Source organism: Microchirus variegatus (assembly GCF_963457635.1).
Source record: "Microchirus variegatus genome assembly, chromosome: 2".
NCBI classification, from domain to species: domain Eukaryota; kingdom Metazoa; phylum Chordata; class Actinopteri; order Pleuronectiformes; family Soleidae; genus Microchirus; species Microchirus variegatus.
This window is the reverse complement of record NC_139803.1, coordinates 9,630,944-9,647,197: the sequence shown is the minus strand read 5'-3', so window position 1 is coordinate 9,647,197 and position 16,254 is coordinate 9,630,944. Positions and strand designations below refer to the sequence as shown.

At 39.0% G+C, this 16,254-nt stretch overlaps 2 protein-coding genes across 2 annotated transcripts in view; both read right to left on the bottom strand.

Annotated features, from left to right (window-relative positions):
• Nucleotides 1–16,254, bottom strand: part of LOC310943323 (claudin-4-like) — a gene marked incomplete at its 3' end in the record, with an annotated part of 222,219 nt that overhangs the window by 177,974 nt on the left and 27,991 nt on the right. The window lies entirely within an intron of this gene.
• On the bottom strand, nucleotides 128–6,596 carry LOC310944701 (von Willebrand factor A domain-containing protein 7-like; the record flags this gene model as incomplete). Its single annotated transcript, XM_083910508.1, has 15 exons — nucleotides 128–1,147; nucleotides 1,564–1,857; nucleotides 1,948–2,204; nucleotides 2,333–2,425; nucleotides 2,572–2,721; nucleotides 2,833–2,965; nucleotides 3,061–3,264; nucleotides 4,163–4,279; nucleotides 4,386–4,498; nucleotides 4,598–4,773; nucleotides 4,975–5,161; nucleotides 5,619–5,753; nucleotides 5,901–5,994; nucleotides 6,066–6,338; nucleotides 6,426–6,596. The coding sequence occupies 15 exons, from the start codon at nucleotides 6,594–6,596 to the stop codon at nucleotides 740–742; spliced, it is 2,805 nt and encodes a 934-aa protein (XP_083766634.1). The 3' UTR covers nucleotides 128–739.

Below are 16,254 nucleotides of genomic sequence, written 5' to 3'. Positions count from 1 at the left end.
TGAGCTGAGCAGAGGCCTGCGGCAGAGTTTAGAGCAGAGTTTAGAGCTGTTAGTTTAATAAATAAGGGCAGTGGTTCAATCTACAGTTAAGCACTGTATGAATGGAATGGAAAGACTGCAGAGTGCTTAAAGTGGCCATCGAGCTTTATATATACAACCACTATTCTCGCTTTTATCTTTTTATAGTCTCTTTTCAATTTGATATTGGCGTCAGAAAAGAGGAGAATATACCTTTTATAGTGTCAGTAATAAGCCTCAAAATGCAGTCTGAAATTTAAAGCAGCATGAATGAGCTGTGCATGCCCTAAATCCAAACTGTTTCCAAATATGACAAACTATGTTTTTGGTTTGCATAGCAGTGTAATTATAGACTCTGTGTTCAATAACAAACTAACATAAAAACAAAATATTAAATACATAAAACAGGTCGTCACAAAATAATGCGTAATCATCAATAAGTGTCAGAATAATAAATAATGATGGCCAATATTGGCCTGATTGCTCTAACACTCGTCTCTGCTATAATGAGGGTCAGGAATACTCTTATTTAATTGTCTTCATTTGTCACTAATGGATCACAAATACTTTTTTTTTTTTTAATTTTTGGCAATGGCACAACAATTCCCATGATGCCACGCTGCTTTCCTGACATCATCAAACTCAATCTTTTGTTATTGTTTTCATTGTGAGGCCCTTTAGTGATAGAAATGATGTACTATTGTGTTTTGTCAGACAGGAGTCACTGAATGTCTCCTTCTGTTGTCATGTAGAGTCCAAGTATCATTGTGCTTAGGCTTAGAAAAAGTGACTGAGTGACTTTTGTGGACGGAGAGATCGGAGACGACAAACCTTCCCGGGCGCTGAAGAGACACGTGCCCACGTTTCCCACCCGATCCACGACCTGCAGCTCCATATCCGGCGAACAGCAGGAGGCGCTGTAGGACACCAAGGTTATGTTCATGTTGCCGTCGTCCAGACTGGCGTTCATGGTCCCGTTGCCTTGTTTGAGACTGACGCGGCTGACGCCCACCCCGTCGTCCCCGTCAATCACTCGAGCGAAGAGCTTCCACGTCGTGAGGCTGCAATTGACCGAGCAATTGGCCTCCAGGCTGAGCTGCTCACATCGTGGTGGAGTGAAATCAGTCACCTATGAAGAGGGGGGACAAAAAAGAAGTTTCACGTTAGCATTTTTCACTGGTAAATCCAATCTAGATCATTTATTAGTCCGTCGGTTTGAGGCACACAACTGCTGAACTTGCATTTTGCGTCTATATAGTGCACTACACTTTCATATTTTAAATAAAAATTATTTTGTTTTGCAACCAATCCGATGTCCGTTTTTATTATATACAGCCGTTTACGATATATACGTTATAATCTAACCACTAATTAAATTAACTAAATAAACTAACCAATAGCAATTATTCCAGTGGCAAAAAATAACTAGAGTCGGTCAATCAAAATGGCTCATAAATTAACAATTTAGTTGAATATCTTTAATCTTCATTAAAGTAATAATTTTGTGACTAAATAAATATGATTCTTGGGTGGGCACATTATTACCGTGTTGAGAACAGAAAACCGAAGCACGACATAGTTGGTGTCTGCAGCCGCCGGAGCCTCGGCCTCGATGGTCAAGGTGACGTCCGCGCCAGACGGGGTGTTCAGAGGAGCCGTGAGGTTCACTGTGCCGTCGCTGCTGTTTCCACTCTCCAGGAACAGAGTGGTTGGAAATGTTGAGTCAAATCGTCGGCTGTTGGTGGCCCGGATTGTGAAATTTCCCGGCGATCCGCTGGTCCTCACAGAGAAGGGCACAGAGAACGGTGTTCCCGGTACTAAGACGTTACTTGAGTCGGCCTGCACACAGAGATACAAACAGAAGAGTGTCTATTTGTAGCGCAGAAGTGCCCACTTGTTTTGTTGTTTGCAAAGTTTGATGTGACTTACAGTGATGGTCACATTGGAGACCCTGAAGTTGGTTGTCGACTGCCTTTGGAAGAGGATTGTTGAATCTGCACGTCCTTTCACCCGCACCACAAACTCCACGAGTGGCATACGCTCAACCGTGACTAAGAAGTTCCCGCTCCCCTGTGGCTCCACGACTCCTATAATCTCCTCTGACCCCGTCGATTCAACCAGGGCGACTTCTGTCACTTCCCCCGTGTCGGTTCCCGTTAAAGACACCAACAAGCTGCCGTTCACACCTGTGAAGACAAAACCACATTGTCACATCTGTCCGTAGACTGGATAAAAATACTACTTTCCATTCTTATCAACAGTCTTATTTAACAATTATTAAATCACATGGTAACACTTTTTTTTTTTTATATACCAACGCTGGGACGAGTATCGAGAACGTCCCATCCTGTGAACAGGCCCCGGGACACCTCCACAAAGTCAAACAGGAAGTCGATAGCGCTCTGACCTGTGGGCGAAAAGTCACAGGATAAAGTGAAATAGAGGAAGATGAGATGGAAAAGAAGATGAAGAAGACGGTAATGTCAACTGCAAGAACAAAACAATTCAGGCTCCCCCCTGTAACTTTACACAGATCACTTCTGGAGCTCTCACCCGTGACCTTCAGAGTGTAAGCGTTGGCTGATGCCATCCTCATTTCCCACTGTCCCACCTCTTTTTTAAGATACAGAGTCTGGAAGTTTCCCACCGACTTGGTCTTAGTGATCAGTGTTCCCGATGTGTCGGTGCTCTGCTGCGATGCACCTTCAAACAAAAAGTCGACGTTCTCACATTAGTTTGTCTGCAAAGACTGACTGGTAGCAGTCACTTGTACCAAATGAACTGGAATGAATTTGCAGAAATGCACAGATTTACCTGTGGGGCTTACGACGGTGAAAGTGACAGATTGTCCGGTGATGTAGACTCTGACGTTTGAAACGGTTTCATCGACTAGAAAGGGGAATTGATCCGTTTTTCCCGGGTCCCTGGCTGCTTGAAGGAGAGTCACCTAGAAAACCACGTAAACAAACACATCAGACACAGCTGAGATGTTTGAATGGACAGAAGCTAAGTAAACAGTGAGGTCCTCATGCTGTTTATTACCAGGGAGGAGCTGGAAGCTTCTACTATGATGCTGGTGGCTTCAGGAAGCTCACTCTTTGTGACTTCTATAGCGAGACCTCCGGAAGTCCGAGCCAGGTCTCTGTACACCTGAGCATCCGCTGCCACTAATGCTCTGTTCTGCTTGCCTCCAGGACTGCGTCTGCGGCGGTTGACTGTGTTTGAGTCTGTTATCATGAAGTTCACCTGGAGAACGTGATTGGAGACGAGGATAAACCAAAAAAGGCAGGTACTAGTGTTCGTATTTTCTCTTTATTACCTTAAAAGTACTTAAAAAATAACAATTGCAAGCGGTATTTACCATCTTGTCCTATATATAAAAATATTTTTTGACCAAGGAAATTAGTATTTGTATATTTTCTTACAAAAAAGGACAAAAAATTATGTTTTGTTTTATTAAGATTCCATTAGATTTGTGCAAAGCAGAAACTATTATTCTCTCGGGTTTTACCGAATTACAAGGTGATGAAACTAAAAACATTTAAAACCCTCAGGGTCAATAATGCAATTAAAAAATATATATATTAATTTAATTATCAACTGGTAATGTTCAAATAAGAAAACAAGTAACAAAATATCTGATTGGAACTAAAATTCCACCTAAATATGCTTAAAGGTGCATTATGTAATAAATCTAAAGCAACTGGCCGTAAAATCCTCCCAATATGTCACAGAGACTCAGGAATAATGTTCATATAACAAACTGAACTCACCAACAACAACAGTACAGCCAAAATATTTGCATTAAAAATATTATATATAATATAATATTTTGCAGGCTGCAAATCATGTTTATGTTTTGAAATCATGTTTTGGCAGTAGAGTCTCAGATGCCGAGCAACCACGGGTTGCAAGTTACGTCTGAAAACGAAATCTAAAAGACCTCGGTATTTTGTATTTGAATGTAGTAACTGTTTTTGGCCACATTCTTACATATGGCACCTTTAAATCTAAACTTAAATTGTGTTCCATTGTGTTGATTAACTTGTGTATTAGTAATAGATGAGATGTTGCAGCTTTTTTCAGCGAAGCAGATTTTTAGTCCGGTCTAGACAACGATAGATGGGCGATGGTGGACACTCACCACACTCTGAGTTCGTTCGATGAGTGCAATCACTGTGCTTTTCAGGTTTTTGTCTTTAGCAGGCGCGTCAGTGAAGAGGAAGATCTCAGAATTGGCAGGCGCATTACTTAAAGCCAGCTGTATGAGACATAAGACGGATTTTGTTCAAAGTTTAAACTGTGCACACGTCACGCAGGGAATGCGTTTAAGTAGTTAAATGGTGTCAAAGATGTAAAGACAGAACCTGAAGCCCAGAGAGACTCATTTCCGCCTCATCTCCTCCATCTTTCACTTTGAGGGAGTTGATAACATTCTTGAAGACTTGGGGGTCTGTTGTCTTTGTCAGAGGCCCAAAATCTGTCAAACAAAGAAAAATGGTTTATTCTTTATCTTCACAAGTGGAAATGTGCTGATTTATATTTTTTCACAAGGAAAGAGATGATGTAACCAGTGCACCTGGGTCGTTGAATTCAACTAGAATGTATACGGACGGCTCATTGTCTGTTCCCACTTCGCTGTCTATAATCGTGGACGCGACTCCCCTCACAGCTGCAATGTCATCGCTCATGCTCTTTGTGGTGTCGATCACAAAACAGAGGGCTTTACTGGATCCTTTGGAGATTCCCATCATCCTGAGGGACGAGGGGAGATGGACAGAACAGAGAGATAAAACAAAACTCTTTTGAATGACTCTGTAGAACTGAAACGCTCTCCTCTGGTGTTCCCCAAGGCTCTGTACTCGGCCCCATCCTGTTCATCATCCCCCTTGGTTAGATGTTCTGCTTTTCCTTATTATAATAATAATAATCATAATAATTATATAGGTTTCTTACTCCAGGAAAGGTTTGTCACCGGCAGCCCCTCGGATTTCCTCCAGCAGCTGACTGGTTGCAGCTACGGCTATGTTTGCAGCTTTGGTGTGGAGGTGTCCATGACTGGAGTCGAACGTGTCTTTGTTGATTCCGCCTTTAGGCTCGATGGTACTCGTTTGATCGACTGCGCCGCCGTGGCTGCATTTTCCTGTTCAGCGAAAGCCACGAGAGAACGACGCGTCTCTGGTTATTGGAATAATATCCGGCTTGTCATGGGACTGTTCTATTGATTTAATCTATGAGTCAATTACGTATAATTATAGATACATTATACTTTTGAGTGTGTACACACCCATACCTTATACACACATATCTACACTATAGGTCGTCCTGACTTTAACACCCAGGCTTCTGTCCCCAATAAATGATCCAGATAAAGTTTTCCAAACCCCAACCTGTACCTTAACCCTAACCTAACTGAAACTAAATTTTAACAACTACACAGCCCAATGCGGTTATGAGGACTATGCAAAAATGTCCTCACCTTGAAGATGAATGCCAACATGTGTCCTCACAAACAAATAAAGACACAGGTGCAACTATGCACGCACACACATTCTTGTGCCACTGTGACATGATTTATGACCATGGTTTTTATTTTTTACCTTTGGGTTTGGTTGAGACCAAGGGTACAATACCAAAGTACCCCGAGGTCAGTATTTCCTCACGGATGATGTCCTCCAAAATGTTGTTGGTGCAGTCGTCGCCATCGCAGTTGCGACACGTCGCCCTGCTTTCATCTGCAGAGATAAGGAAAAAACCACAGACACGCGTGAGCTCATGTCACAGTCACACCCAGTATCACAGGTGTTGTTTGAGCAACAAAACGGAGACAGAGGTCACAGCATTCCATGTTATTTACCAGCTTTTTTTTTATTACCCATTACCTGCTATGATGCCAATGCTGACATCTGGTCTGATCAGATTGCCGTTTGGGATGTTTTTCCCCAGTTCCACCCAGTTGGTGTGACTGTAGAAATCCTTTGAGTTATAGAAATAAACCGAATGAATGAATCTATGCTGTGAGTTTTTTAAAAAGTCATTGTTAATACCTGTAAAGGATGCAAAGTCTCTCCCAGTTTCTCCCTCGCTGCTTCAAAGTTCTCCTGCTTGTTGCTTGCTTTTATAGCCTGTATGCCCTGCGTGATGATTTGTTTCCCTTGTAGAAGCATTTCCTCGTCAAAGTGGAAGCTTCCATTGAGGGCATGACGAATGTCCACCCTGACATTGTTGAATATGACGGCTATGATGACTTGACGGAAAGCTTTGGAGGATTTAGGTGCATTGCATGCGAGGGCAACAGATTTAGCTGTGAAAGGCTGTGGCTGCAAACACACAGAGTTAAACATGACTAACATTATTTAGATAGATGTGCTGATGTCTCGTCTTTCTGGTGTGAAATCGTTTCTTACAGGTAAAGTGAAGTCCGTTCCCTCGGCTTGAGCCAAAGCGCGGCAAACTTGCACGGTGACATTTAACATCGCACGCTCCGTAATTTCCAGGTGACTCTCGGACTTTCCCGGTAAAATCCCAAATCCATGGACTTGAGTTTGGAGGAGCAGGAGGCACAACACAGCTAACATAGTGTTCCTGAAGATGGATACACATTTTATATAGATTTCCTTCCATGGCACAGTCTCTATCAAAGATGCTCCAAAACACTTCAGTAAAATAAAGTTTGGTTTAGGTTTGAACCGACCAAATAAAGGCAGGCTTGTTTTCTTTGTTAGTTTTTTTTACACAACTCAAGATCAGAACATAAATTTTCAGTCTGCACATGCAAATATGCCACTGTTTGCAATTAATCCAAAGTAAAACAACGCACCGTACCTTTGGTCTGGATGTCGTCCCGTTACCCGCGCACCTGTAGCTACTGTGTCCCTATACCCCTACCTGAACGAGGTGTGCTCACGCAGGACTCGTTCAACTCGTTTGTCACATGATAACTAGGAGTTTCAGAGAATGATTGTATCTTCCGACAAAACCTGCTGGGTGGGACAAAGAGAAACGGAGCATTAGAGAAATGGGAAATATGATCATACGCTCCCTGAAACTGGGAAGTGTCAAGCCCGGGGAAACTCCTCGTCATGTTGCAGCCATGCACAAACGTGATGATAGTTGATGTGATTTGTGTGGATAAGGATATGAAGAGTTTAAAACGGCACCGTGTAACTTTTAAATACAAACAAATGTCTTTTACATTCAAAACTTTATTTAATTTTTTTGACCGAGTTGTTATGCTTTTGACCTCCATTCCGTTGACACACAGGGATTATAATTCTGTTTATGTCCAAACAGACACAGATGGATACGACTCAAAATAACCTGGCCAGCCCTCGTACTGTTGCTGTATACACACAATCGCTCCCTCAGTTGAGTATGATCTTTTTTTTTTACATGACAGTGCAGATTTTCAGATGAAGGAGGAAATGATTACATCAATGACAACAAAAATCCATTTTTCACTGCAGCTTTAATCCTGATAACAATCCACAGGGGTTTTAAACAGCACATTACATTGATAGAATAAAGTAATTTTTAAAAACCTTTTTTACTTAAGTGTGTTTTTTTGGGTAAGTATTGTACTTCGTTACATCTCAAATCACATCCATTCCTAAATTGGAATTAAAAAAATGACCAAAAATTGTCGGTGAATGACGACGACAGGTGATTTGGCGCAAATGAAGGTCATTGAGTGAGTGACGTGTGACCTTTGACCCATTTGTCAGCACTTTAATTTGTTAGTTTAGTACTCTTTCCACCTCTGGTAATAATCAACATAATAATCTGTTAAATGGTTCAATCTTTTTTTTCCCCTTATCCGTATTGTGACGTCATGGACGTACAAGAAACAAAACAAGTCAGGGTAAGCAAAAAACATCAACAGCACCATAGCCATAAATGGTTTATGATCCGATAAATTATGAGTGCGTTTAAAGAATAATGACATACTATAGCATGACTTTTGTAAAATTTTTGGACACATTTTTTTAAAACTTATTTTGTCAAATTTTGGACAACATACGAGAGTATGACTTTTTGGAAATTTTGGACGACAAACTGACGTTTTGATGTGATTTTTGGACGCCATTCTAGACTGATGTTTTCCTGTGACTTTGGTTCACTTAGTATGACGGTTTTTAGTGAGGCATGTAAAATCACACAAAAATGAATCTGTGATGAAATCAAATTGTCAAATTTTGGACAACATAGTATAGTATGACGTTTTTTGTCAAATTTTGGACCAAAAAAATGTTTATCCAAAACATTTTCAAATTTTGGATGTATACGACGTTATTTTTCAAAAATGTTTTCACATTTTGGGTGACATATGACGTTTGTCAAATTTTGGACGAAATTTTTGGACATAGTATAGTATGACGTTTTTGTCAAATTTTGGACCAAAAATGTTTTTTCCCAAAAAGTTGTCACATTTTGGACATAGTATAGTATAACGTATTTGTCAAATTTTGGACAACACAATATAGTATGGAATCATCCACTTCCTGTTTGCCATTCAGAAGTTCCACACAAGGAGCCAGCAGGAGCAGGAGGAGACACCCAGGAGGAGGACGAGGAGCAGCGGGGACAAACGTGGTAACTGCTGCTTAAAACGCTCTGTTTACAACTGTTGTTAACATCCGACCTGAGTGATCTGATCACAGGTGTTCACATACCACCGTCTGCTGATGCTAATGTGACGTCACTGCTCCACAGTAAACAAACACCTTTCATTTCATTTGTCTTCACAATCAAATTATGTTTTCTGTTTGTTACAGAAAGACAAAGAATCCAGGAAATGTTTGAATCAATGTTTCTCAAACCTGGAATTGATGATTCTCAAATGTCTTCTCTTTTTTTTATCCACAAGCCAAAAATTATTCTGTTTTAATTATTTATTTGTTATAAGGAACAAAGAAAGCAGAACATGTTCAACATGTGTAATAAAATAAAACAATTACAGAACCAACAATTCATTGATTATTAAAGTAATTACCAACTAATTTAGTAATGGTTTAATAATGCAGTAATCATTGCATCCCTACTTGTTTTATATATTTTTTTTTAAATCAGACACCATGATACGATTGATCACGATATTTGATCAATCATATATTGTGTTGTACTGACAGTGCTAGTGAAAGTGAGCACTTGGCACCATCTAGTGGACTGAACTATTAATTTATTTTGTTAGTTTTTAACGTAATCCACAAAAACGTTTGACGTTTATATGTAACATCAGTGTGTGCAACCACAACAACATTAGCTGTACGTAAAGTTGCACTATCGTATGGATGTAGTTTTGTCGCCACTTTCACGTTAGACACTGGAGACGAATCGGAGAGTTGCATTTTCGCTTCTGTTCAATATTGTCACAGTGATTTGATCAACACTATTATTTGTCCAAAATGAGTGTTTGTATGAAGTTTCTGTGTGAACATCCCAACACTGAAGAGCTTCAAACAGCTGCAGTTGACTTGGACTGGCTTCAGCCTGAAAAAGCAGCAAACAGGTGAATGTGGTTTTCACTAAAGTCTCCTGTTAACATGTAAAAATGATGTGCACACATTAATCACACAGAAGTCTAATTAATGTCATATAATTTTTAAGCAGCAGTTACTGGACACATGGACACCTGGACACCTGGACCCCAACTGTCTGCTGGACTTTCCAGGGAGTGGAATAAAATGTCATAACCCCCTCCTGTCATGTCTGTGGGGGCACGAGCCCAGCCCCGATCTCACACCACCACCAAGTAATCTCTTGGGACTGCGAGGTGGAATCGAACCAGCCATCACCAGACTGGCACAACATTACAGCTGAAGGAGAAGGAGACCTAGAAGATGTAGTAGTGAAAGTAGTCAGCGGCCTAGTAGTAGTAGTAAAAAAGTAGTAGTAGTAGTAGTAGTAGTAGTAGTAGTAGTAGTAGTAGTAGTAGTAGTAGTAGTAGTAGTAGTAGTAGTAGTAAGCGGCCTAGTAGTAGTAGTAGTAGTAGTAGTAGTAAAAAAGTAGTAGTAGTAGTAGTAGTAGTAGTAGTAACTGGCCTAGTAGTAGTAAAAAAGTAGTAGTAGTAGTAGTAGTAGTAGTAAGCGGCCTAGTAGTAGTTGTAGTAGTAGTAGTAGTAGTAGTAAAAAAGTAGTAGTAGTAGTAGTAAGCGGCCTAGTAGTAGTAGTAGTAGTAGTAGTAAGCAGCCTAGTAGTAGTAGTAGTAGTAGTAGTAGTAACAAAGTAGTAGTAGTAGTAGTAGTAGTAGTAGTTGTAGTAAAAAAGTAGTAGTAGTAAGCAGTAGTAAAAAAGTAGTAGTAAGCAGTAGTAGTAGTAAAAAAGTAGTAGTAGTAGTAAGCGGCCTAGTAGTAGTAAAAGTAGTAGTAGTAGTAGTAGTAAAAAAGTAGTAGTAGTAAGCAGTAGTAAAAAAGTAGTAGTAGTAATAGTAGTAGTAAACAGCCTAGTAGTAGTAAAAAAGTAGTAGTAGTAAAAAGTAGTAGTAGTAAAAAAAGTAGTAAGCGGCCTAGTAGTAGTAGTAAGCAGTAGTAGTAGTAGTAGTAGTAGTAGTAGTAAGCGGCCTAGTAGTAGTAGTAGTAGTAGTAGTAGTAGTAAAAAAAGTAGTAGTAGTAAAAGTAGTAAAAAAGTAGTAGTAGTAGTAAGCAGTAGTAAAAAAAGTAGTAGTAGTAAAAAAAAGTAGTAAGCGACCTAGTAGTAAAAAAGTAGTAGTAGTAAAAGTAGTCAGTGGACTAGTAAAAGTAGTAGACCATGCAATATAAAACCACCTCCTTTCATGTCTCTGGACCCAGAGTAGGAGCTCACGCCTCTGCCGCCATTCCACCACTTTATTGCCACTCCACACCACAGAGGGACTACGAGGTGGATTCGAACCAGCCACCACCTGACTGGTACAACCTCACGGTTGTGAACGAAACCACTGCGCCACACATCCCTAAGAAACCCTGGAGCTCTTGGTGCTTTTCAGTGTTCACTTTGGATGTGGAACCTTAAATATTGGCATATACGGGAGTTGAACCCACAACCTCAGGTTCCTGAGGACTGCTCCTTAACCAGTTGAGCTAACTCCACACTTTCTTTATTTTTTCGAACTCCTATTTAGGGTTTGTGGTTGAATATTGTATTCAAAAATCAGCCCATTTAAGTTTCAAACCCATGCTCTCAAACCAAGTCTTGAACCTATAACCTCAGGGTTCTGATGACTGTTACTTACCCAGTTGAGCTAAGTCCACACTCTTTCTTTCAATTTTCAAACTCGTATTTACTCTTTTCGGTTGAATATTGTATTGAAAAATCAGTCCATGCAATATTTGAACCCATGCTCACAGGAACCTCAGGAACTTGAGTCATTCTCTTTGTCCCATAGGCTATTTGTCCTTGTGTGATTTCACAATCCTTTCAATAATAGAACCCAACAAACCCAACCCTCATTTTGGACAAATAATAGTGTTGATCAAGTTTCTGTGTGAACATCCCAACACTGAAGAGCTCTAAAGCTGCAGTTGACTTGGACTGGCTTCAGCCTGAAAAAGCAGCAAACAGGTGAATGTGGTTTTCACTAAAGTCTCCTGTTAACAATGGAAATCAATGCAGACACATTAAACAGAGGCTCTGTTGACAAGTGCTGTTAACGTCCGTCTGAGGTGATGAAATCACAGGTGAATTTTACTGCTCCATAAACAAATACACATGTACACCATTTGTGTTTGTTCTCGGGCTGCAACAAGCCATTTTTGGCTTGTGGATAAACCAAAAAAGAGAACATTGATGAACATTTTTCAAACATTTTCTGGACCAAACAAAGAAAACATTAACAACAAACGTGATATTACATTTAGAGGACTATTTGATTCAAAATCAACAGATGCTGCAAAAACTGAAAGGGGCAGCCTTCCATCTTTTGGACGACATAGTATAGTATGTAATTTTTTGTCAAGGACAAAGGGGACGACATAGTATAGTATGGTCCCGGTACTAAAGTATAATCTGTTATGTTGACAATTCCAACAAATGAGAACATGGAAACAGCGCCCCTTTTTCCTTTTTTCGTATTCAACGAAAATAAGCAATAACGAAAGAAACAAAACAAAATAACGGCCAAAATTTGTCCCCTTTTTTGTTTCTTAATACTATACTATGACGTTGTATTGTTAATTGTTATTAATTATGCTATTTAGTGTATAGCCTAATGTCTTATTATTAGTGATGGGAATTCCGGCTCTTTTCAGAGAACCGGCTCTTTCGGCTCGGCTCACTAAAAAGAACCGGCTCTTTCGGCTCCCAAGCGGCTCTTCAGGTTGTTTTATTGCTTTCATTAATTTATCAACAACAATATAAAATTATGCACAAAATTAATTACTAAGTAAAAAAAATGTGCTTTTTATTCATATATGTTTATTATATAAATATGCTTTTATTTATACACTCCACATAAAATGTAAAAAATAAATTATAAAATACAAAAACAACTATTTACAATTCAACTTTTAACTATTTTAATTTTTCAACTTTTTCCTTTTAAAATGGTTTCCAAATGGTTCCTGGTGTCACTCATTTTCTTACTATGGTAAAGGTATCTACTATACCTTTTCTAATGTGTCGATGTTGTCTCTTCTTTCTCCCTCCTGCTCTGTTCGTGTGTTACTGCTGCGAGTGGAACTACCGCCCCTCCCCCCACAACTCAGCGCTAACACAAGGCACACACGCATATTGACCAATCACGTGCGGTGCAAAGAGAAAAAAAAGTGAGAGAAAGAGAGAGAGAGAGAGAGTGACAAAAAAAAACAAAAAAACACGGCTCCCAAGAAAGAGCCGGCTCCCGTCGTTCACTTCAAAGAGCCGGCTCTAAGAGCCGTTTCATTCGCGACCGACCCATCACTACTTATTATCACTTTTAGTCTTTTGTTTTCTTCGTGCAATGTAATGTTATTTCCAAGAGTGTGTGTGCATGTTGTGATGGTTCACACTCCAGAGCAGAAGGGGGCGGTAATGCAAGGATGCAAACCGAGGTAAAATAAAAAGAAGTAATGTTGGTTCCCTTGTTGAGGTGGGGGACCAGGTAAAGAGACGGACCGGAGTGAGATCCGCGTGAGATCGTTGTCATCTGTGAATATAGAAATTAATGCTGTTTCTCTTCATTTGAATAATTAACTTCCTCTCTTTAACCCACGGTCCTGGCGGGAGTACACACATCAAACTTCGGTCTATGACAAAGAATAAAGAGAACAGAAATCGGCTGGCCGAACGACAACTCTAAAATTGCTCTTACCTTTGTCGTTTATCATGAAAAGTAGATGTTTGAAGTCAGACAGACTTCCTGTGTTACACTCAAAACATTCCGGGCGTCTCTCGCTGACGTCAGGACCATAGGGGAAGTATTAGCATATCAAAGAGGCGCCATCTGGTGTTGGTTTTTGGAATGTAAAATATATAAAGCTCTGCAGGAACAGACAGCTCTGACAAAAACGACATACTATACTATGTATTACGTCATACTATACTATGTCTCTATAATGTGACCATTTTGGGAGAAAAAAAATTTGGTCCAAAATTTGACAAAAACGACATACTATACTATGTAGTATGTCATACTATACTATGTCTCTAAAATGTGACCATTTTTGGAGAAAAAAAATTTGGTCCAAAATTTGACAAAAACGACATACTATACTATATCGTCCAAGAACTGACAATATTTTTGAAAAACGTTTTTTTGGTCCAAAACGTGACAAAAACGTCATACTATACTATGTAGTACGTCATACTGTACTATGTCTCTAAAATGTGACCATTTTTGGAGAAAAAAAATTTGGTCCAAAATTTGACAAAAACGACATACTATACTATGTAGTCCAAGAACTGACAATATTTTTGAAAAACGTTTTTTTGGTCCAAAACGTGACAAAAACGTACTATACTAAGATAAGATAAGAAGTCCTTTATTCGTCCCGCAGTGGGGAAATTTACAGTGTTACAGCAGCAAGACAGTAAGGATAAGGATAATAAATAATAAACATGCATTACCAAAAAGAAATAGAATCTATAAAGTACAATATATAAAAATATTAACACTGACTATAAAAATAGTTTTAAAAATAGAATGTAGAATGTACATTACAACCGGTCTGCAGAATATACACAGTATGCACATGGTATTTATAGTGTAAGGAAACAAGGCTGAGCTATTAAATAAGGATATTAAATAAGGATAAGGATATTGCACTGATGAGAAAACTACAGTATAAAAAATTTGACAGTATGAAAAATGACAATATATTGCACTTAAAAAAAATTTACATTATGAAAAAATATATACAGTATATTACACCAATGAAAATTAACAGTATATTGCACATGGAGAGTGGAGTGTGTGTGTGTGTGTGTGTGTGTGTGTGTGTGTGTGTGTGTGTGGGGTCTACTTAGAGCAGTACTTGTTGTACAGTCTAACAGCTGCAGGGAGGAACGACCTGCGATAACGCTCCTTAAGACATTTCGGATGTTTTAGTCTGTGACTGAAGGAGCTGCCCAGTGCTGCGATGGTGTTCTGCAGGGGGTGGGAGAGGTTGTCCATCAGAGATGATAGCTTGGTAGCCATTCTCCTCTCTCCCACCACCTCCACTGGTTCCAGAGGACATCCAAGGACAGAGCTGGCTTTCTTAATCAGCCTGTCCAGCCTCTTCCTGTCTGCGGCTGTGATGCCACTGCCCCAGCAGACCACTGCGTAAAAAATGGCTGATGCCACTACTGAGTCGTAGAAGGTCTTCAGGAGTTCTCCCTGAACTCCAAAAGACCTTAGTTTCCTCAACAGGTAGAGTCTGCTCTGACCCTTCCTGTAGAGCGCAGCAGCATGATCATACTATACTATGTAGTACGTCATACTATACTATGTCTCCAAAATGTGACCATTTTTGGAGAAAAAAAATTTGGTCCAAAATTTGACAAAAACGACATACTATACTATGTCGTCCAAGAACTGACAATATTTTTGAAAAACGTTTTTTTGGTCCAAAACGTGACAAAAACGTCATACTATACTATGTAGTACGTCATACTATACTATGTCTCCAAAATGTGACCATTTTTGGAGAAAAAAAATTTGGTCCAAAATTTGACAAAAACGACATACTATACTATGTCGTCCAAGAACTGACAATATTTTTTAAAAACGTTTTTTGGTCCAAAACGTGACAAAAACGTCATACTATACTATGTAGTACGTCATACTATACTATGTCTCTAAAATGTGACCATTTTTGGAGAAAAAAAAATTTGGTCCAAAATTTGACAAAAACGACATACTATACTATGTTGTCCAAGAACTGACAATATTTTTGAGAAACGTTTTTTTGGTCCAAAACGTGACAAAAACATCATACTATACTATGTCGTCCAAGAACTGACAATATTTTTGAAAAACGTTTTTTTGGTCCAAAACGTGACAAAAACGTCATACTATACTATGTAGTACGTCATACTATACTATGTCTCTAAAATGTGACCATTTTGGGAGAAAAAAAATTTGGTCCAAAATTTGACAAAAACGACATACTATACTATGTCGTCCAAGAACTGACAATATCTTTGAAAAACGTTTTTTTGGTCCAAAACGTGACAAAAACGACATACTATACTATGTAGTACGTCATACTATACTATGTCTCTAAAATGTGACCATTTTTGGAGAAAAAAAATTTGGTCCAAAATTTGACAAAAACGACATACTATACTATGTCGTCCAAGAACTGACAATATTTTTGAAAAACGTTTTTTTGGTCCAAAACGTGACAAAAACGACATACTATACTATGTATTACGTCATACTATACTATGTCTCTAAAATGTGACCATTTTGGGAGAAAAAAATTTGGTCCAAAATTTGACAAAAACGACATACTATACTATGTCGTCCAAGAACTGACAATATTTTTTAAAAACGTTTTTTGGTCCAAAACGTGACAAAAACGTCATACTATACTATGTAGTACGTCATACTATACTATGTCTCTAAAATGTGACCATTTTTGGAGAAAAAAAATTTGGTCCAAAACGTGACAAAAACGTCATACTATACTATGTAGTACGTCATACTATACTATGTCTCCAAAATGTGACCATTTTTGGAGAAAAAAAATTTGGTCCAAAATTTGACAAAAACGACATACTATACTATGTCGTCCAAGAACTGACAATATTTTTTAAAAACGTTTTTTGGTCCAAAACGTGACAAAAACGTCATACTATA